We start from the raw sequence: 20,477 nt of genomic DNA, 5'->3' as shown, positions 1-20,477 counted from the left end.
ACGTGGCGTTGATCCTAGCTTAAAGTCCCTCATCTGTGCACTGACTGTGAAGTATGTTGTGTTAGATACGGGGCCTCTTTCTCGAGGACGGTCAACTGGCCAACACAGACTGCTCCGAACGGATGCAATCGCCTGGTTACTTATTACGCCGCTCACGTTGTGCTATGTATGCGTGCGGCTTCGTCTTTCCGTCGTGCTCAGGCTCGCGGTAGTCTGTCCGGCTGACCTCCTCGCCGTGGAGGACACTTGCAGTCATAATGTTCGGGGGTACTGTTCAGGCCACGCGGCCTACTCTTATGCGCTTCACTTGTACCGATGCGTACACTCCTTAAACCGACAGTGCACGCGTATATGCTCTAGCCGTTGTTCACCGCGGTCTATGAGACGATGCCCACCTGCAAATACATGGATACTCAAGCAACCACACGCGAAATAACGTCGGCAAGCTGACACGGAGGTCCTAAACTCACAGCGTGGCACCTCGAACGTCTTGACGAGGAGCTGAATGTTGACTTTACAGGCCGAACAACTCCGCCTGTGTATCGATACCATGGCTCGCGCGTTGGGAGCTCGAAGTGCGTCTAGAATACGACTATCTGATTCTTGCGATTCGGTTGGATCCATGATTGGTACGTCGTCGCTGTCACTGGCAATGGGTCTTCGTCTGACTGTTCGCCACTGTCAGACCACAATCTCACTATGCGCCGTCACAATGCCACGAGGAAACAGTCCGTGTCGTGGTTTCGTCGGATTTCCTATCTCGGACGTCTCGCCTCTCCCTGCAACATCGATATCTGCAGGGGAAACACTAAGCATCTGTGAATACAACCGGCTGGGTTGGTGAGTCGATGTTTATCCGTGGTACCAACTGAAAAAATGCCGCGTTCACGCCACGGCTTGAACATCTGACGAAACATAGCAACGAGTCCCGAGGAAGGCCGCCGCAGAACTTGTTTACTTGGCGCGCGCATCTGACTCTGAGCGGCTCGGTATAGCCCGCATGGGGCAGTGCCTGTATACGAGATGACAGTGGGAGTCGTACAAGGTTTGGTTGAGTCAAACCTTACTGCAAAGTACGCCAGCTGCTTAACCTGACGCCCCCCTCAAGCACCTGTATCCCCGGGCGACCTCTCACGTTAGTACGTACATCTTGTCCGAGGCTTCAGTACACTTACACCACAATGCGGGCTATGGCAGGTCATGCAACACATTGTTCTTTCCGTCGGCAGGTCGACCTCGAGCCCCGAAACAAGCGAAATCGCCGCTGTGCCTAGATCCCTCCTACGGGCCTTACGGGCTCGGCTAAGTGCCCTTCTCTGCATCAAGACCACAGCGCGCGACAAGGATGCTGATGAAGCCACAAGCAACGGACGTGGTGTTGCACGAGGCGAAGACCACACTGTGCGAGGCGAAGGCGATGTTGCGCGAGACGAAGGCGAAAGTGAAATCGAATACGAAAGCTATGCTACGGACGATGGACTTGAACCACTCGCCACCGACATATCCGATCGCATTCCTATCGAGATCTACGAGAAAATTATCGAGCACATGGACCGGTCTACGCTGCCCAATGCCTCATTGGTTTCCCGAGCATGGTATCCTCGCGCCACTTTCCAGCTCTATCACACCATCGTCATCGCAAGGCGCGCGAGGTACGACTTGTTGGTGGAGCAGCTACGCACGTCGTCCCGTGTCCAGCGATGGCTACAGTCCACACACAAAGTAGTGCTCGGCTACGACACACGAGGACAGCCCTGGTTCCGTGCAGGTATCCCCTTCCTGGACGCCTTCCCTCTGGTCTTCGGCCATGCATGTCCTTCCCTGCAGGTGCTCGACATTCGTTGGATTCTGCGCCCTAATATGCATCCGACTTTCCACCGTGCCCTGCGTCAGTTCCAGCACATCACGGCATTACGTCTGCATCATATCGAACTGAGCAACATTGCCCAGTTGCGACGGATCGTCCATGCGGTTATGTCTCTGGAGGAGCTTGTTCTGGACAATCTATCACTCAGCCAGCCACAGCTACCAGACTCTGCTGGTGCTAGGTTCCAAGATGACCCTTTCCGGGGCCCCTGCAACATTCGGCTCAAGCGACTCCGGGTCGAAGCGAACGACAACAGACACATAAAGGCATTCGGACGAATAGCCTATTGGCTTGCATGCTCTGGGATCTGCAGCTCTCTGATCGAACTGGTGACGTTCTTCGACGGTGAGACGGTCCTTGCCACTGAGCCGGTCAACCGGCTCCTCGAGGTCTCGGCGCAGTCTCTGACCTCCTTCCATTGTCAAAGTCATCTGGAACTCCGTGGTAAGTAGTCTCTCCCAGATTCTCTTACTGAGTTGATCATCGCTAATATTCGAGCATCTCAAAGATCGTTCTCCTTGGACACTAGTGCACAATACGGCCTTGCGTCAATTGACGTTAGGGCTGAATTTCAACCCCTACGGGCCCACAGAAGACTCGGACTGGGCGTGTGCAGCGAGCGAACTTCGTGGAGCCTTTTCCACAGTCCGGAGTTACCAGCTCGAGCATATCGCAGTCCACTTCAAGTTCCAGCTGTTCGACCCTCCGAACGAGGACAACTTCGGCCAAGACTGGAAGCAGCTGGACTCAGAGTTGCGCAGCCTGCACGATGTCATGGTCCGGCCTTACTTCGAGGCATTGAGGGACGTCAAGGTTGAGATGGAGGTTGTGTATAATCCCGATCGCCATAGCAAGAAGTCAGTGGACGACTTCGCCAGCGCGATGGCTTCTTCGTTACGGCGATTGTTCATGCCATGGCATGATCGTGGCATACTAGCCATCATTACCACCTGATGAGTCCGTCGTGGGGCCGGCTTCAGTGCGTATTTCACTTGGTCTCGGTCTTCCCACCAGACGCTGACTCAAGATGCTCCGACTTGGAACAGGATCGATCTGTGTCTTGTATATCTCACTTCATCGACTGCTGCAACGTCGACACAATCGTATAGATTCTTCGACCTCACGCTCACCGGTGTTTAGTCCAGGTGTCTCAGATATCCTCCTCCTTCTCGTCGGCCTTTTCACGTATTCGATAGGTTGATGTCGGGCCGTTGTTGGTAAGATCAGTGTATCAATTTGCGCTGTAGCAAGCTCAAGTTTTGTTCGGACGTGGACCGTGTCGACAGGTACGTTGGTTATATCCAACAGTCTACATCGTCCAAGCTGTTGGACGCCCGTACATCCTTGCTAATGGCCCACTTGTCCTCAACACCGGAAACACTATACACTACGATGGCGCCGCGATCCACCTATGCGGCGTGTTCACGCCTGTTCACGCGCGCTCGGTTGGGCCCTTGAATGTGTTTGATATCACCAGGTTCAGCAGTAATCCGCAAGACTAAATACCTATGTCGCGAACGAGTAAGCCTCGACAAGATGTTGTGAGTGATCGTACGTCCTCGCCTGGTACGTATTGCTCATCTTCGGACCCGGGATGTCGCGTTCTCAGCGTACAGAATCACTGGCTTGGAAGCCACGCGCCGCATGCACCATCGTGGGCAACACTGTAATCAGCTCGCTCCAAGTCGTACAAGAGATGTCGACTAGACCGCGCTTGTGCCACGGCCTAAGCAACTGACGGAACACAGGAACGATCGCTCGCGCGACGTCGTCCGCCCACTCCGCGCTACGTCTCCTGTCTTGCCAGATCTTCACCTTGACACTGACATCCTTCAGCCCTCCGAAGTACGGCAGAACCATGACGTCGTGCATACCGCGTATGTCGGCCTCGAGCTCCCCGTTTGATAGGATACAGCCTCCCCGTCTGTTGGCAAGCGGCCGAGCGCAAAGTAGATCGTGGTATTGACACTGATGTGCTCGACCTGGGAACTCCGGATCGTGGAGAGGGTAGCACCCAGCTCGGCCGCCACCGCTCGCCAGTTACCGTCTGGCCTGTCGACGTGGATATTCAAGTCGAGTTTCAGGTTTTGCAGGGACGTGTTGTGGACAAGGCTGAATCTGCCCAGGGGATAACCTGTGGATTGTCTTTGTGTTAGTGATTGCCCGCGTGAGTTCGAGTGAGCTCTGACCATGCCAAAAGTCATATATCCGATGAAAGGATATCAAAGACGGCCCGCTTGCCTCGAGGAGTCGATTGACTTGCTCACAAGCGAGTTCAAGATTGAGATCGTCCTTACACAAGACGCATACAGCCAAATCGCGGAGGGACACACACGATACAGAGGACACGAGCCAGCCGGCTTGGCTTATGAAGGATTCTGGACCGGCATTTGGATGAGCAGAAATTGTAAGGGCTTTGAGTCGTACTATGTTGGATTCAGGTGGGAATGAAGTGTCTAGCCGATGGCGGGGTGGCGAGGCCACGGCGTAATGTGGCTGTCTGAAAGTCACTCGGTCTAAGGCAAGGTCTTCGAGGTGCGGAAACGCACAGACGATCCGCCGCAGCTGCGCAACGTTCCCCAGCACAGCATCGTCTAAGCGCAGCGACATGATGTGGGTGAAGTGACGGAGGGCATGATAGAACGTCGGGTGCATGTTGTAACACAGCATGCGACGGATGTCGAGTACTCGGAGAGCAGGTAATGTGTGGGCGAAGACGAGAGGCAGGGAATTGAGAAAGGAGATCCCTTCTCGTTTTGAGTTGTAGGAACAAAGTACCACGAGGTCGCGGGTGGTCGCAAGCCATTGCTTGACGCGAGGCGACGTGCGGGACTGCTCGACCAGCAGGTCGTACTGCGTGCGCGACTTGATCACGACTGTTGAATAGAGGTGGCGACTGGCTCGGGAATGCCAGGCGTGACAGACCAACACGGCATTCAGCAAGGTAGATATGGGCATATAGTCAATGATGACTTCAAACACTTCGAGAGGAATGCGATCTGAAATGTGCAACGGCAAGGACTTCGACGATATCCTCGTCTTGATTCCGTTCAGCGCTCTCTTCATAGTCTGCCAAGTATTTTTCTTCCCGTCTGTTGCCTTCTTCAACCACTTCGTCTTCGCTGTTTCGTAAGCATGACCTGCATCCAATACACGGGCGGTAATGAATGAGTGGGCACCGGCAGGTATGAGCCTGGACGACGCGTCGGCAATGCTTGCCCCATGACCAGTGACTCGGAGGGACGAACCAACGGGAAGGGCGATGATTTCCTGCCTCATCTGTCTCCGAGTCGTCCCAACGTACGTGAGCAACCAGTGACTAGTGGACTATTCGGTGAATTTACGCACAGGGGAACCCGCGAGAGGACGGGAGCTGCTGGTGAACGTTATCCTTGCTGTAAGGTTTGATCTAACCACCGCTTAGCGCTTACCAACGACCAACAAAACGGATCGGTAGTAACCAATCCGCTGACGTGTTGGCTGGATATTCAACAAGTATTCGATCTCCTGCATCTGCACGAACGGGCCGTCTATAGAAAACAGCTGTCATGCATGCTTGACAGACCACACTTCGTGCAAGACATTACGGTGCGTACTAGTTCCACCAGTAAAGACAAGTTGAAGTCGATGCGCGAATTGACATGGATGACATTGCATAAGTAGTCTCGTAAATAGGGTATGAACGGCAGATACATTGAAAGTACATAGAACAAAGCAGTCACAAAGCGATCAGAAAGCGGCAGCTCACCAGCGCGTACAGTAAGGTTACTAGAAAGTAGACATAAGTCAAGCAAGTACAGCCTGGTTTTTTGAAACAGTCCGAGTACAATCATCCTAGACCCAACGACGTTGTGAGTACCTGGACCACGTCACATCATGTTGTCTACTCACAATATTCATGCGTTAAGTTCGTCATCCCCAGTTGTGGAGATGCCTGCGCAGCGACTCCGCCCGCGTAAACCTCGTCATGCACTTCTCGCACCGCACCGTCGTCGCGACGCGCGCATGGATCTCAAACACATGCCGCCAGAGGTTGCTCATCGGCCTGCGCGTGCACCTCTCCCACTTGCAGCAGCTCTTCGCCCCGTGGTCCTTCGCCCTGGAGTATGCCGGAAAGTCGGCGTGGTGCGCCTCCTGAAGATGCGCCTTGACTGCGCCCTTCGTGGCGTCGACGTGGGCGCGACACCCGTCCCACTTACACGTCACGTATGTACACCGCCTCCGACTCGTTCCGAGGCGTCCGCGTCAGGGAGGCCGCCGGCGCGATCGAGCTTGCGCTGGCATTCGGCTGCGCTTGCTGTAACTTACCGAGATTCCCGCCAGATTGAGCTGGCGCTGGCACAGCCCGAGGATGGTACAGCGTTACCGATCGATCGAGGCTGCTCGGCCCTGGCAGTGGAGGCCAGTCACCAGCGGGAGGTTCGGGAGGACGGGTTTCTCCGTGCTGCATCCAGTGTTGGCGGCCGGCGTCGTTTTGCGCTGTGCCAAGTTGCTGCGGAAGGATCGGAAGACCCGTGTCGGGTATCCCTTGTACGCCCTGTGAGATGAACCATGCGTCACTGATGCCGCAGTGGTCTAGGTATACAGAACGAGGACTCACTGAGGTACCAGGCAGAGACATCATGATGTGGTCGAAGCAGCGTGGGTCGAAGGGAGTTGTGTAGGAAGGGTTGTCAACAGAGGGTGTGTAGAAAGAAGGTGTGTCGAAGGAGGGTGCGTCAGTCCAGACCGCATGTGTCTCTTGGGTGTTCGTCACATTTGTTGCTGGCGAGTACGAAAATGCTGACTCCCATATAGCACCAGACTCTTAACAGTCAATGTCGAATGAAAGAGGGCGCGAAGTCGTGTACTCACCGGCTCGTACCATCCTACTGCATGCTCCGGGGCTGCGGTGCTCATGTCGGGGTACAATCCCTGCCATTGTGGAAGGTCTCCGCATGCAACCCAAAGGGGTTGCTCGGAAATCGCTTCCAGAGACGGGATAAATGTGTCCTGCACGGGCCCACCTCAAGAAGACGCTCTGCAGAGATAGCGCTGTCCATCCGACGATGTATAGCTAGTGTGCTTGAGCATGGGCAGACCTTGTGAGCCGTTTCCCAAGCCGTCCGACAGAAAAAAAACATACCTGTGGTGGTACAATAATTGAATGTCGACGAGCCGAGTGAAGACGAACTGGACGGCGGGTTGGGGTGCAGCAGCGGCGCTTCATCCTCCCCATATACCTCAAAGCGAGAGACCACCTGCGGACAGATGGGTCGCTGAGTACAAACTGGGAACAAGGTGTCGACGTCGGCTAGGAGTCCAGGACGTACAGTACTTACGATCGCGATGGCACAGTGGCACACACCAATTGAGTCAACTGTCAGACTTGGCGAGCAGAGCTTCTGAGAGGAGCGGTTGCGCAGCGTCAAAACGAAGCAGGCTGAGCAGCCGAGGCGAGATCAAGGAAGGACTCGAGCGAATCGATCGCCCTACAGCGCAAACAGAACTTGACTTCCGCTGCGTCCGTCCCGTCAAATGATCCGGGGAGTTCGCAGTGTTCTTGGCTTCGTGCCCGAAGTGGATGCGCACTTTGCAGGCTTAAATGCGTGGCGTATTGGAGGAATAGAAATCAGTGAATCTTTCCGCGCCTTAAAATGACATTGGTGACTAGTAAGTTACCTCGGCTGACCTCATCCCTTGCGCGCTCCGTCTGTGAACCTCACAGTATATTCACATTCGCATCTATGATTCTGGTCATAATTTCCCGACGCTCACCGTCTCTTGTTGCGACCTGTGAAAAGAAAGTAACCTGAAAGGCGCTCAGAGCGTGACGGAACGCCACCCAAGATCAGAAATCTCAACTCCGCTTTTTATCTATTATTGCCATATATGGGCACGATCGCGGCAGTTGAACTCAATCCCGCCACGTCGTTCCTGAAGATCTGAAGATCATCAATAAGTATGTCACTAATATAATGAGCGCTACGTGAAACGACGTCAACGCCGGTGTACTGTAGTCAATTGCCGAGCAGACTTCGACAATCCACACTTATCGCGACACGAGAGAGGATTGTCAGGTGGCATGAATATGACACAGTTCACAATGTGTTTGAAAAAGGATTCGCGTTTGTACTAGTTAGTATCTTGTCAATATCAATAGCTTTACGAGGCGGAGATCGGAGTGGGCGTGAGTTGTCCGAGTCGGACTCGGAGGCACCTAGGGGCGGGCATGCTGACAAGACTTTTGTATCCAGGTATACCCTCTAGATCTGATGTGCATGGCGTAGTACATACACACTTAGGGCCAGCTATTAGTAACTAAGTATCCAGTAGCGCGCTCCGGTCGACAGTGGCTCAGAGGACCAGCGCGCTTTACTTCAATAGAAATCTACATCTCGATTATCACGTCGAGATGAGCAAATGGTCTTGAGGTGGTCCAACCCGGAGGCCGCTAGCCTCCAGCAGGCCTCCAGAGAAGCAGAGAACACAAGCGACACGCATTGGCTGGCGGCTTGACAAGCGACATTCAACAGTAAGGTACAACTGTAAGACAACAGGAGATACAGAGATTATTAGCTACATTGTGCGCGCACTGACGCTGTTCTAATGGTGCTTCAGTCTCCTCGTGATTGCATTAGTGCTACACACCTAGGCAGCATACGAATGGCTCTCGATACGTGCCTAGCGATCGCGGAGTTTTGGAGGGCCGCGAGTGCGGAACCTACACTCCGCTACGCCCGACAGCCCGCGTCACACCACCGACCAGACGAGGGAGTGTCTTCTCTGGCGACGGGTTGCTCGGCGGCGGCAGGAAACCCGCGTCAATGAGCCACGCCAGGTACTTGCCCATGAGCTCGTCGTCCACTGTGCGACTCGTGCTCCGCACATGCGGGGCGAGCAGCGCGCGCATGTTTGAATCGTTCAGCTCGGGCGCCTTCGTGCTCGTCGGGAGGTCGTCCAGCACGAAATGGAGTAACGGGAAGAGCGCGTTGTCTTGCACCTCCATGACGTGCTTCTCGAGCTGTCGCCGCCAGATCAGGTATTCGCAGCGCTGTGTCGCGAAGCCATATTTCGAAAGAGAGGACAGGAAGTCGTTGAAGGTGGGTTGGGGGTAGGCGGCGACGTGGAGCACGCTGAGCGCGTCGCGAGGAGCTGGCAGAGGGGAAAGAGTCGCCAGTGTCGTACACCGGGCTACATGGTCTACTGGCACCATATTGACGGTATTGTTCATGTCAGGAACGAGGCCAAGTTGGATGCACCCCTTGACCATTCGCCAGATGAAGTCATCGGTATTGGTCACTGTGTGATAGCACGTTAGTGACGTGGCAAAAGAAGGCCTCAAGCCTGCCTACCTGCGGATTCGGAGTCACCGACAACATAACCAGGTCGCACGATATGTCCCTTCAGGCCTCTTCGACCAGCCTCAAACAGGAGTTTCTCAGAAACCCACTTCGACTGCCCGTACCCGGTCTTGAGCGATGTCCTCGCACCTTCAAGATCGTCGCTCTCCGGTACACCTCCCAGACTATCCTCTCCCTGCGAGAGCGAGTCAGACAGCCGGACGTAGTGCTCCGTGTCGACCGCCGACGTCGACGAGACGAATACATAGAGCTTCGGCTTGCCAGTCGCAGCGAGTTCCATCGCCGTCAGCGTGCCGAGAACATTGGCAGGCCGGAGTCGCTCGTATGGGTACACCCAGTGCACCAGCGCGCCGTTGTGCACGACGGCGTCAGCCTCGCCGGCGACGCGGTTCCATGCCGCATCTCCCAGGCCGAAGAGCTCCTGATCAAGGTCGCCTTTAACGACCTCTAGCCTCGACTGCTTGACCCAGTCCTCGTCCCACACACCACGTCCACTGGCAGCGTCTCGTAGGCGCTCGAGAGCCCGATCAGCATTAGACGCCCGGACGAGGGCAATGACCTTCTTGACCCGTTCAGGCCGCGAAAGCAGGTCGCGCAGAATGAAAGCCCCCAGGAAGCCGGTGGCGCCGGTCAGGAACACAGTCAGTGGACGGCCTGAGTAGTCTTCCGACACGCTCGAGTAGGACGGGCGGAGCTTCGACAACAGGCTCTCGTAGTCCTCGCTGTAGCTGACCGCCTTCTTGGGCTGCACGGAGCGCTTCAGGGCCGCTTTGAGCGCAGACGTCTCCGCTGTCGAGGGTTTCTTGCCGCCATCAGCGTGTGCAAAGCCAAGTTCAGTGTTGCGCAGCTCGTCCACGGCAGCAGCGAGCTCGCTGATCGTTGGCTTCTCGAAGATCAACCCAAGAGGCGCCTCGACGAGGAACGCCTTGCGGACCTCGAAGATGAGACGTGTCGCGAGGATGGAGTGGCCGCCGACGTCGAAGAAGCTCTCGTCGAGAGGTATGGGGGAAGGCGGGCTCGGCAAGACGCGTGCCCATATTGCGCGAATGACCTCTTCTGTGGGAGACGCGGCAGGACCGGTCTGGGTAGTCGCAGATGCAGCCTGTGCTGTGTCGGGGAATGGGAGTGCGGGTTTGTCGATCTTGCCATTGGGGTTCAGCGGCATACGCTTCAGAGGGACGAACACTTGGATAAAGCAGTGAGAATGCGGAAACCGGCATGCAAAAGAGAACTCACGAGTGGGGACGCTGTAACTCGGGAGCTTCTTCTTGAGGTAGTCCCGGATGTCCTTAATGAGCCTCCTGTACTTCCTCATACCTGTGACTACGCCCTTCTCGTCCTCACCCTCGGGCACGTCGCTCGCGAACTCGTCCAGTGCAGGTCCGCCGACAGGTACGAAGTAGCTCACGAGTACCTTCTCCTCGTCCTTGTCTCTTCGCACGAGAGTGACGTTCTCCCGAATGAGCGGATGTTGGCTGAGATACAGGTCGATCTCGCCCAGCTCGATACGGAAGCCGCGGATCTTGACCTGGTCATCGGCGCGGCCGGTACACTCGACGATACCGTGTGGAAGGTAGCGTCCCAGGTCGCCGGAGCGGTACATTCTGTCGCGTATGCCCTTCCAGAACTGCGCCTCCGGGCCAGGCTGTCCCGAGGGGGGCTCGCTGATCGTGTCCTTCCGTGAAGGAGAGTCGGCTGCAAACCAGTTTGTCACGAACTTCTCCGCGGTCGCCTCAGGATCGGAGTACTCCTCTGCCAGACCGCCTGAGCGCACGTAGATCTCGCCGACCTCGCCGACTGCACATGGTATGTTCTTGTCATGGCGGTTCACGACGAGGAGTTGGACGTCGATCATGCCTTCTCCGGCGGGCATGACGTCCTTCTGAGTCGCGAGGAACGTGGGATCCTCGGACACGCTCGGGAGCAGGAAGTAGGACACTGCGCGCTGCGTCTCCGTCGTACCGTACATGTTAACGATACGGACGTTCGCAGCGAGTGATTGCAATCGCAGACAGTCACGCTTCGTGAGGATGTCACCGACGAAGAACGCATTCCGCAGAGAAGGAATCTGCCGCGTTGCCTGTGCGGACAGAAGCTGGCCCATAGCCGGTGTGAGGTGAGTGACCGTCACCTCGTTTTCCGCCATCCATTCGGCAAGTCTGCCAGGTGTCCCGATGTCGTCCGCCGTAGGGACATACAGTCTTGCACCGAAGAACAGAGGGGTGAACACTGGTGTGCGAGTCGGCATACGAAGGCAGGCAAAGAGTAGAAGCACGTACTGTCGCGCTGGATGGGATCATGAGCAATACCACTGAGCATCGTGAACTTAGAGTCCTCCCCGAGGCCAAATCGCTCGCCCATCCAAGGGAAGAAATGAGTCAGACTGAAATGTCTCCCACGCACGCCCTTCGGAATGCCTGTGCTGCCACTGGTGAAGGAGAGGGTACCGACACTGTCAGGTCCCAGAACGATATCCGGGTCCTTGTCGCCAAGCGGCATCTGCTGATGCAAGACGTCTGTTCCGTCAGCGTTCTGTCCACCGACAATCTGGCCATCTGCGAGCAGCTCCAGCGCGGGAACCTCCACACGGATCTGCAGTTCAGACGAGATGAAGTCGCGGACGCCAGGGCTGATCCGACCGGCGCCCTTAAGGACCACCAGAGCTCGGGGCTGGGCGACCTTCAGGTAGATAGTTTGCCTGGATGGAGGATATGCGGGATCTACGGTGCATTAATCAACACATCCGCCAAGTAAGTTCAGTTTGAAGGCCGGAGATGAGAGACAAGCACCTATCACAGAGAACGTTGCGCCTGCCTTCAGAACGGCCATAACCGCGACAACGAGCTCTACGCTGCGGTACGCATACACCATGACCACCTCCTCTCGCTGTACACCTCCCTGCAGTAGATGGTGCGCAAGAATGTTGGACGCGTGATGAATAGCCTGGTAGGTGAAGGTGCGCTTCTCCTGGGGCTGGTCAAAGCCGGCGGGAGGAAGGCATTGAATGACGCATGGGCGGTCAGGCCAACGGCGAGCGTTTCGCGAGAAGACATCCGTGATGGCGCCCTTCCAGTCGCACCAGTTGAGGTCGGCTGTTGGGTCCGGCAGAACGGCGCGTTGAGCGGGAGTGAGGATGGGGACGGACCCTACGGGTGCGACGGGGTTCCCGGAAACCTTCCGCAGAAGGACTGAGAGTTGGTCGATGATGCACGTCATGCGTGCGGGCGTAAAGAGCAGCGAGTTGTAGAGAAGTCGCAGACCGATGTGCGGTGCGACAGAGCTGCGGCTGGTCTCCTGTTGGCGAGTGACGAAGACGGTGAGGTCGGAGGTAAGGCTCGTGCTGCGTAGGAAGTGCTCTTGTGGTGTGTCAGTCTCGTCGAAGAAACGCACCCGGAAGAGAGGTCGAGCACTCTCTGCAGTGTCGGACTTGTCCTTGCCCAGTGCACGCACGATGGTCTCGTACGGCAAAGCATCTGCCTCCGCCTCCTGCTCGACTTGCTGGACCTTGCGCACGACTGCCCAGAATGGGTCATCCGGGTTCACTCCTATTCGAAGGACGAGAGGGTCCCGTGCAGATGCCGACGAGGAACCAATGACAAGATCTGTATCCCCAGTGTAGCGGTGTAGGAGCACGGCGAAGGCGGCGAGGAGGATATGAAAAGGGGACGGCGCTCTCACTTGCGTCGTGCCCTCTTCTTCCGCATCCTCGTTTTCGTTATACAGAGCAAGCTTCAGAAGTCCCTTGCACGTTGGTTCCGAGAGGTCAGCGGAAAAAGCAGCTTCGACAAGTCGATTACCTGCGAGCCGAGGATAGTCTGTGGGCAGCGAGATCGATGGGAGGTTTTGGAGGCGGGCAAGCGTCCTCGCCATCCGCGCGTCGGCCATGACAAAATGGTGCGCAACTTCGCGTTGCTTTTGATGGGAGATGAGACCAAAGAGCTGTACAGCGGACTCACTGAAGAGATTCAAGAGAACCTGCCAGTGACTCGAATTTCGAAGTAGGTCGGTCACGGTCACGTGATTTTACAATTGACTAGCGACGCGACGACGCGACGAGGTTAACTGACATAGCGGCCTCGGGATAAAACATTGCCATTGACATGATGAATTCGGAGATGGTGAACTCGATTATTAGTACAGAGACATCGAACACTTCTCTTGTTTATTTACCCTTCACCGATCAAGCACTATTGTACTCAACTAAGAGTTCCTCTTGACTGGGCGAGATATAGAACACAGGGCCCGTCGCACAGTAGGCAGAAACACCCACACGCGCTTGTGCGCCCGTAGCACCTGATAAGAAGTCGGTCAGGCCCTTTGCGATGTCTGCGCTTGACGCGCAGTGCCCCAACAACATTGGCGTGTTTCTCGGTACGCAAGCGATCCGGAATATGACTTTGAAGTCCGCGTTTCTCCGGTGGAGGTGCACGAGAACGTCATCGACCGCTGGCCAGTCTACCAGCGACCAGTTTATTGCCGTCCAGCTGATGGAGGAGACCCGGAAGCATAGTGTGAGAACGGTCAAATCACGACTTGCGAGTCGGGAGAGGAAGGTAGGGAACGCGGCGGAGAAAGGTAAATGCTTTCGCATTTCTAGGTCTCGAAAGACCAGCTTCACATCCCGCACATTTGTGCACAAATGGCTGTCAAATTCTGCCAAGGCTACGAGGCAGTTACTCAGATACGAGTCGTGTACGGGAAACAGTGATGGACTCACATGCGGCGGTGGTGATACACAATTGCTCGACATTGGGTGCAGAGTCATGCAGCAACTGTAGAACGAGGTGCCTGTGGTCTGCAAGATATGTGGTCCAGTCGAATCGTATCTCCCGAGATCGCCGCGCATCTGAGTATATGTCCACACGCATTTGGCCCCATCTTAGAGACAAAGGGTTGGAAATCGATAGGGTCTTGAGACTGTTAAACACACGGCGCGCACTCTCGCGCTCGGCCAAGCCCAGCGGGGCGCCATTGGTTTCCCGACACATCCAAAGCACCTCACCTGTAGTGAGATAGGATAATTGAGGAAACGCCGCCAGAAGCCGTATGAAATCATCCCGAGAGTCGAACACCGCTGAGAGACGTAATTCCCTGAGCTGAGGAAATGGGAAGAGGTGAGAGAAGGGACGAAGTTCCGCATCCTGTTCTGTGTTTCCCGACCGAGGGCAGTCCTTGAAATCAACTGTGCTCAGGTCCAAAGATAGGACGCGAGGCAGCCGCGTGAAGATAGCGTGCAACAGCATCGTGTTACAGTTGTCGGATTCCACACACTTTCTGCATAGTGGCAGACGGATGCCGCTGATCACGACACTTGTCACGTACTCATGAACGTTCGTCCCCACAAGTTCGGAATTCTGGAGCACATCCTGGAGGCGCAGACAGTCGCGTTTGGTGTACAAGTGAACCTTCGTAAAGAGATGATGGCGCGTCTCTGGGACCCACTCCCGACAGGTCAGGCTACACGCCCAGAGAGCTGGGGAATCATCCCACAAGTGGTCGATGACATGGTCCCAAAGCTCCTCCGGGGGCCGCGGAGCATGGGCGTCCGTAGTCGTGCCAGGCGGCAAATTCCTGGATAATTGAAGGAGAGTCTGAGTGCCTTTGCTTACAGTTCTAACTACTCACAGGTGCATCGATTGAGTCATGCTCCGAGTAGGGGGGTATCGTTTGGTGTCCCTGTAATAGAAAGTGTCGGTCAGACTAACTTGAATCATATGCAGGTATGGCCAGGCGCGGCTTACTTGATAACTATTGCTGCTACACTGCTCGGGGGGTGCTATTGTGTGCAGATTCCGTATTACATTCGTGTGCTGCCGACTTTAAGGAGATCATTAGATCGCCAGGGCCCCAGATTGTGTGCCAGTACTTACTACCCCGATGCCCTAGCAGTTATTACTGACGTCCGCGACAGGTTGTGGGACCGTATAGAACAGTCTAAGTAGCAATGAGGGCGATTTGTTGTAGGCCGGCTGCCGTGAACACTGAATACCAGGACCGAAGTTCAACGTTCAACGTTCTGTTCCTGTCAGGCTCAAGGGAGGTAGAGGCTCCTCCTCCGATTGTGGCTTGCAATACTATGATATGTAAAGCTCCCACGCTTAGTACAGACTACCGGCAGCGGGGCTTGCCGCTCCCAAGTACTTACTGCCACTACTGCGAGCTCTGCCAGTTCTGACCTCGGTTCGACCAAAAGGATCTCGCTTCGTATTGTGCAACTACCTCGCTCAATCGTGCCCTTCATTAAGACAAGGTTTGGCCAGGCGGAGTCTGACGGACTCATGGTACCTGCGGCGAAGCCTGGCGTGTCCCTTCGGCTCGATCTTGTCGGAGAAGCCATGGCCTTATTCGCAGACACACAGTACTTGTCCTCGAGTCTAAAACCTCTCATGCGAATCCTTTCGTCGTCCTGTCTCCCCTCGAGCATAGACAACCGGGTTTACTCAACAGCTGCAGGGTGAACGTACGATGCCAGACGAATGTCGATCACCGCCCGGACGACTCGGACCTACGACCTACAACCGCTTAGTAGGCCGTTATCTGGTAAGTACGCTGTTCATGACACGAGCGATGCATATGGAGCTCATCGCGCCGTCCCTCGTCCAGCGCGACGACAACAAGCACATTTGGCTGCCGCTCTGCGTAGCAGGCTCGTTCTTAGCGGTTTCTTCGCTGAGCCCGCTCGTCGCGCGTCGTATCCCGCGGTTTGCCACATCCACATTCGCTCAAGCCAAATGGAGCGTCAAAGAAAATGTCGTCGGCTCTCTTGAGGACAGTGCTTTAGTCGGGCTGCTGGCATACGCAGCTGCGCGTCAGCAACAGCATACGAGAGCGGTGCAGACGGACGAGGCATTCCGAATCATAACGCGAGCCCAAGTGCTTATTGCACATGGTTATAAATACCCAGTCATTTTGAGTGTATTCACTCGGGGCGCAAGGGAAAGCACAGGCTCAGCAGGTGCGTTGAATCAGGCAACATGAGCGGTTTGTTCGGATGCTCACTGCCACCAGGATCATGCGGCGCAGAAGAGCATGTCGGCTTCGGGGAGAGGATCGGCACTGCGGCGGCGACCTTATGGACGTCCTCAATCACCATGGAACTTATGCGTGCGAGCTTGGAGGACAGCTTGCGTCGGCGCAATGTTTCACAGTGCGACATCGACAGGACAACCGTCGCTTTTGGAGGGGCAGCGGAGCTCGTCAAACAGTCGGTACGTCCCATTTCTGCCCATAACAAACGGCATGTCCTCAGCTAACTTATAATGCGACAGTACTTCATGTGGACGGGCGCTTTTGCTACCTTCGTGGTCTTTGTCTGCCAGCCGTTGCTCTTCAAGCCGCCGCTGGCGATGTGGTCTTCAGCGGCGTGGATGGGCGTGAGTGTAGTCCTTCTGATCCACTTCCAGCAGTTGACACTGCCTATGCACATTCAAAACAAACGCGCGGTGGCTGCGGTCCTGAGGGAAAGATTCCCGGGATTGTTGGAGGACGATGGGCCGATTAGGCTTGCTGACCTCCGATGAGCTTTCACTAGCACGCTGTCGGGCTGTATCATCATGCTGTCTGAGCTTTCAGGTGTACTTCCCCCTCATGAATCTCATCCTACGAGGTACTCGGTTTTGCGTGTTACAGTACGAATCATGTCAAGACTCCGCCCACGGAAACCACACTTTGATAGAGAGTATGATATTGTTGAGGTTGACGCATGCTGGCACGATGAGCCCGACGAACGCAGACAGCGCTTCGCCCACTTCGCTTCTGTGCGGCGCATGCTCTTGGTGAGCTCCGTGCCGAAGAAGTCATCAATCGTGTTCGTGCCCTCTTCCGGATCAGCAAGGCGGGTGCGGGGTGTGTGGGCGAATATGTAAAGCGATAGGAGGGGCTACGAGCTGCACGTCGAACACTGAAATGTGTGATGCTTCGAACAACAAGAGCACTGGATCACAAGAACCACGAAGATGCATGGTACATAGTCAGTACTGAAAACATTGCGACTGGCATGTTGGATTCGTAATTCATAAACTCGATTACTACAGGTACAGAGACACCGCACACTTCTCTTGTTCCTTGACCCACAACCGTATACATATCAAATACTATGCTCATCTAAAAGTTCCCCACTTGGCGAAATGTAGAAAACAGGGCCCGTCATACTGTAGGCAGAGACACCGACGCGCACATGTGTACCCGTAGCACTTGGCAAGAAGTCGGTCAGTCCCTTTGCTACGTCTGCGCTTGACGCGCAACGCCCCAACAAGGTCGGCTGATTTCCCACTACGCAAGTGATCCGGAATATGACCTTGAAGTCCGTGTTCTGCCGGTGGAGGCGCACGAGAACGTCGTCGATTGCTGGCCAGTCTACGAGCGACCAATTTGTGTTCGTCCAGGTCATGGAGACCTGGAAGCATAGCGTGAGAACGGTCAAATCACGACTTGCGAGTCGGGAGAGGAAGGTAGGGGCCGCAGCGGAGAAAGGCAGATGTGATCGTGAATCTAGGTTTCGAAAGAGCAGCTTCACATCCCGCACACAGGTATACAGACGGCTGTCAACTTCTGCCAAGGCTACGAGGCGGTTACTCAGACACGAGTCGTGTACGAGAGACAGTGACGGACTCACAATCGGCGGTGGTGATACACAACTGCTCGACAGTGGGTGCAGTGTCATGCAGCAACTGCAGAACGAGGCGCCTGTAGTCTGCAACATACGTGGCCCAATCGGCGGTCGCGAAAGATCGCTTTATACGCTGTCCGCTCCACGATCTTCTCATAGAGGTGGAAATCCACAGTGCCTTGAGATTGATCAACATACGGGGCACGCTCTCGCGCTCAGCCGGGCCCAGCGGTGTGCCGTTGGTTCCCCGACCCTGCCAAAGCAACTCACTTGCGGTGAGACGGCACAATCGAGGAAACACCGCTAGAAGCCGCATGATATCATTCCGAGAGTTGAATATCACCGAGGAGAGACGTAGTTCCCTAAGCTCAGGGAATGGGAAGAGGTCAGAGAAGGGGAGAAGTTCCGCGTCCAGATCCGCGAATTGCGATGGAAGGCTGGCATCGATATCGACTGCGTTCAGATCCAAAGATTGGACGCGACGCAGCCGACTAAAGATGTCTCGCAGTAACATCGCGTTACCATTATCGAACGCACCGAGTCTGCATAGTGGCAGGCCGATGCCGACGATCACGACGCTTTTCACGTACTCGTGGATGCTCGTTCCCACGAGCTCGGACTTCTCGAGCGCATCCTGGAAGCGCAGGCACTTGTGTTTGGAGAGAAACAGGACCTTCGCAAAGAGATGATGGCGTGTCTCTGGGACCCACGCCCAGCAGGTCAGGCTACACGCTCGGAGAGCTGAGGGATCATCCCACAAGTGGTCGATGACATGATCCCAAAGCTCTGCCAGGAGTAGCGGAGCATGGGCGTTCGCAGCAGTGTCAGGCGGCGAGGCGACATATGATCCCTGAATGAATGAGGTAAGGTCTGAATGCTGTTGCTTACAGTAAGTCCTAACTACTCACAGGTGCATCGGTCGAGTCAGATTTCGAGTAGGGGCAAATCGCTTGGTGTCCCTGTGTTAGCAAAGTGTCGGTCAGACTAACTGGAGGCATATGCATGATCAGACACGGCTTACTTGATAGCTAATGTCGGGGCCACAATACTCGGAGGGTGCTACTGCGTATCGTACGCGGATTGGTCGCGGTTCATTTGCGCTTTGACAATTGCATTAGCGCCAGAGCGCAGCGCGTTTCCCACGCATTGTATACGGTATGTACCATCGCGAGTAGCGTAGCGACCATCTGTACTGCGACGAGTCGATATGCAAGTTCAACGGAAGAAAGATGTTCGTAACGTTGATAGGCATCCAACCAGGCTGAGCTCATCTCATTACTGTTGGCCTGCCTACTCACCGTCTCGCTAGGTTGTCCGCCTGTCCACTCTTCTCAAACTCTTCTTGCTAGCTCGCGCTGCCCGCCTCGTCTCAGGCTTGGTGCACGTGTATGTGGTTCGCCCGCCCTCTCGCGCTCGCCCATTCTTGCCAGCTTGCCCTTGCTAGCTCAAACGCCTGCGTGCTCGGTCGCCCACTCACTTTTTCCCACCCACCGTCGTTCTCGCTATCTTGCGCACTCGCCCGCGCATTGAATCTTCTGCCAGCTCCCTCGTCTGCCGGCTAACTCGCTCGCTGGCGTACCCGCCCAATTGCTCGCCTGCCAAACCCAACCTGTCCTTGCACACCACACTCGCCTTTTTGCCTTCTCGCCCACTCGTCCGCTCGCCTGTTTGCCCACACGTCAGCGCTCTCTAACTCTCGCCCCCGCTCTCTCGCCCATACTCCCGCCCAGCCGTCTGCCTGCAGGCCTGCTCGCGCTTTCTCTCGCCCGTGATGTCTCTCACCCGCACTCCCATTCGCCTGCCCAGTTATTCACCCACTTATTCCACTCCCACTCACATCCCCTCTCGCCCGCTTACTCGTGACCCCGCAACACCGCCTTTGTTTGTGCCCTGGATGGAGCAATTAGTTTTGCGGAACACCTCTCATTGCTGGTGTGGTGGGTTGGCCAACTGATGAGCAGGCGGACGAATGGGCAGGTCTTCTTCCTCGGCTTCGTCTGCTTCATGGGTCCGGGTCTCTTCAACGACCTTTGCGGCAGCGGTCAGATCAGCAGCACCATCAGCACCAACTCCAACGGTATCCTCTACGCGACCTTCCCCTTCACTGCTTTCTTTTCCGGGTGCGTGCGCCGACGCCCTGTACTCGCGTCGCTGGGTGCTTACCGCGATCCTCTAGCTCGATCAACAACGTCGTTGGTCCGCGCCTCACGCTTCTCATTGGGAGCAGCGGCTATGCCGTGTACATCGGCTCTTACCTGTGCGTCCTCCCCGCGTCACTGACCGACCGGCCAGATGAACTGTCCACAGCGCCATCAATCTTGACCCTGATGCAGGCAGCTTCATGATCGCGGCGGGCGCGATCTCCGGTGTCTGCGCCGGATTGCCCTGGACGGCCCAGGGCTCGTTCATGTTGGCGCACCCGGCCGAGGACCAGAAGGGTATCTGCTTCGGCATCTTCTGGGCGAATGGGCGGGTGGGCGAATAGACTGGCTGGCGCACAGACTGGCTAGCGAACGGGCTGGTAAAAAGACAAGCAGACTATGTCACTGACCTGGTCCATACTTTGGTTCGCTGAGGTATGCGATGTAGTTATGACATGTAAATCAATACAAGTATATCATATGCCATACATTTGCCTTGTGTGAGCGCGTTGGACAGG

At 55.6% G+C, this 20,477-nt stretch overlaps 9 protein-coding genes across 9 annotated transcripts; 4 read left to right on the top strand and 5 right to left on the bottom strand.

The window, feature by feature from the left end:
- The first annotated feature begins 985 nt into the window (after nt 1-985).
- Nucleotides 986-2,978, top strand: B0H18DRAFT_332855 (uncharacterized protein). Its single transcript, XM_048037642.1, has 4 exons — nt 986-1,135; nt 1,198-2,311; nt 2,376-2,846; nt 2,914-2,978. Exons 2-3 carry the CDS (start codon nt 1,201-1,203, stop codon nt 2,819-2,821), a joined length of 1,557 nt encoding a protein of 518 aa, XP_047893858.1. The 5' UTR covers nt 986-1,135; nt 1,198-1,200; the 3' UTR covers nt 2,822-2,846; nt 2,914-2,978.
- A 773-nt stretch (nt 2,979-3,751) lies between these two features.
- B0H18DRAFT_332864 (uncharacterized protein) lies at nt 3,752-5,260 on the bottom strand. The gene is made up of 2 exons (XM_048037643.1): nt 5,216-5,260; nt 3,752-5,146 (listed from the first exon to the last, which is right to left on the bottom strand). The coding sequence occupies exon 2, from the start codon at nt 5,144-5,146 to the stop codon at nt 3,908-3,910; it is 1,239 nt and encodes a 412-aa protein (XP_047893857.1). The 5' UTR covers nt 5,216-5,260; the 3' UTR covers nt 3,752-3,907.
- A 234-nt stretch (nt 5,261-5,494) lies between these two features.
- Nucleotides 5,495-6,739, bottom strand: B0H18DRAFT_1005551 (uncharacterized protein). The gene is made up of 5 exons (XM_048028584.1): nt 6,722-6,739; nt 6,468-6,649; nt 6,084-6,404; nt 5,759-6,061; nt 5,495-5,701 (listed from the first exon to the last, which is right to left on the bottom strand). Exons 1-4 carry the CDS (start codon nt 6,732-6,734, stop codon nt 5,780-5,782), a joined length of 798 nt encoding a protein of 265 aa, XP_047893856.1. The 5' UTR covers nt 6,735-6,739; the 3' UTR covers nt 5,495-5,701; nt 5,759-5,779.
- A 1,613-nt stretch (nt 6,740-8,352) lies between these two features.
- On the bottom strand, nt 8,353-13,151 carry B0H18DRAFT_1005545 (L-aminoadipate-semialdehyde dehydrogenase large subunit). The gene is made up of 5 exons (XM_048028583.1): nt 12,000-13,151; nt 11,490-11,930; nt 10,447-11,439; nt 9,202-10,395; nt 8,353-9,148 (listed from the first exon to the last, which is right to left on the bottom strand). Exons 1-5 carry the CDS (start codon nt 13,093-13,095, stop codon nt 8,571-8,573), a joined length of 4,302 nt encoding a protein of 1,433 aa, XP_047893855.1. The 5' UTR covers nt 13,096-13,151; the 3' UTR covers nt 8,353-8,570.
- Nucleotides 13,152-13,303: 152 nt separating this feature from the next.
- On the bottom strand, nt 13,304-15,226 carry B0H18DRAFT_1005544 (uncharacterized protein). Its single transcript, XM_048028582.1, has 5 exons — nt 15,081-15,226; nt 14,952-15,027; nt 14,836-14,886; nt 13,928-14,781; nt 13,304-13,872 (listed from the first exon to the last, which is right to left on the bottom strand). Exons 3-5 carry the CDS (start codon nt 14,853-14,855, stop codon nt 13,391-13,393), a joined length of 1,356 nt encoding a protein of 451 aa, XP_047893854.1. The 5' UTR covers nt 14,856-14,886; nt 14,952-15,027; nt 15,081-15,226; the 3' UTR covers nt 13,304-13,390.
- A 136-nt stretch (nt 15,227-15,362) lies between these two features.
- B0H18DRAFT_1005539 (uncharacterized protein) lies at nt 15,363-16,773 on the top strand. Its single transcript, XM_048028581.1, has 4 exons — nt 15,363-15,750; nt 15,814-16,165; nt 16,219-16,418; nt 16,479-16,773. Exons 1-4 carry the CDS (start codon nt 15,676-15,678, stop codon nt 16,728-16,730), a joined length of 879 nt encoding a protein of 292 aa, XP_047893853.1. The 5' UTR covers nt 15,363-15,675; the 3' UTR covers nt 16,731-16,773.
- A 420-nt stretch (nt 16,774-17,193) lies between these two features.
- B0H18DRAFT_1005536 (uncharacterized protein) lies at nt 17,194-18,682 on the bottom strand. Its single transcript, XM_048028580.1, has 2 exons — nt 17,825-18,682; nt 17,194-17,769 (listed from the first exon to the last, which is right to left on the bottom strand). Exons 1-2 carry the CDS (start codon nt 18,330-18,332, stop codon nt 17,297-17,299), a joined length of 981 nt encoding a protein of 326 aa, XP_047893852.1. The 5' UTR covers nt 18,333-18,682; the 3' UTR covers nt 17,194-17,296.
- An 810-nt stretch (nt 18,683-19,492) lies between these two features.
- B0H18DRAFT_1005534 (uncharacterized protein) lies at nt 19,493-19,882 on the top strand. Its single transcript, XM_048028579.1, has one exon. The coding sequence runs from the start codon at nt 19,590-19,592 to the stop codon at nt 19,770-19,772; it is 183 nt and encodes a 60-aa protein (XP_047893851.1). The 5' UTR covers nt 19,493-19,589; the 3' UTR covers nt 19,773-19,882.
- B0H18DRAFT_1005532 (uncharacterized protein) lies at nt 19,735-20,469 on the top strand. Its single transcript, XM_048028578.1, has 3 exons — nt 19,735-19,938; nt 19,995-20,075; nt 20,126-20,469. Exons 1-3 carry the CDS (start codon nt 19,772-19,774, stop codon nt 20,301-20,303), a joined length of 426 nt encoding a protein of 141 aa, XP_047893850.1. The 5' UTR covers nt 19,735-19,771; the 3' UTR covers nt 20,304-20,469.
- The last annotated feature ends 8 nt before the right edge of the window (nt 20,470-20,477 follow it).

Source organism: Fomitopsis serialis (genome assembly GCF_022376445.1).
Source record: "Fomitopsis serialis strain Sig1Antser10 chromosome Unknown B0H18scaffold_30, whole genome shotgun sequence".
Classification (NCBI taxonomy): domain Eukaryota; kingdom Fungi; phylum Basidiomycota; class Agaricomycetes; order Polyporales; family Fomitopsidaceae; genus Fomitopsis; species Fomitopsis serialis.
This window is presented reverse-complemented; position numbering and strand designations above follow the sequence as displayed.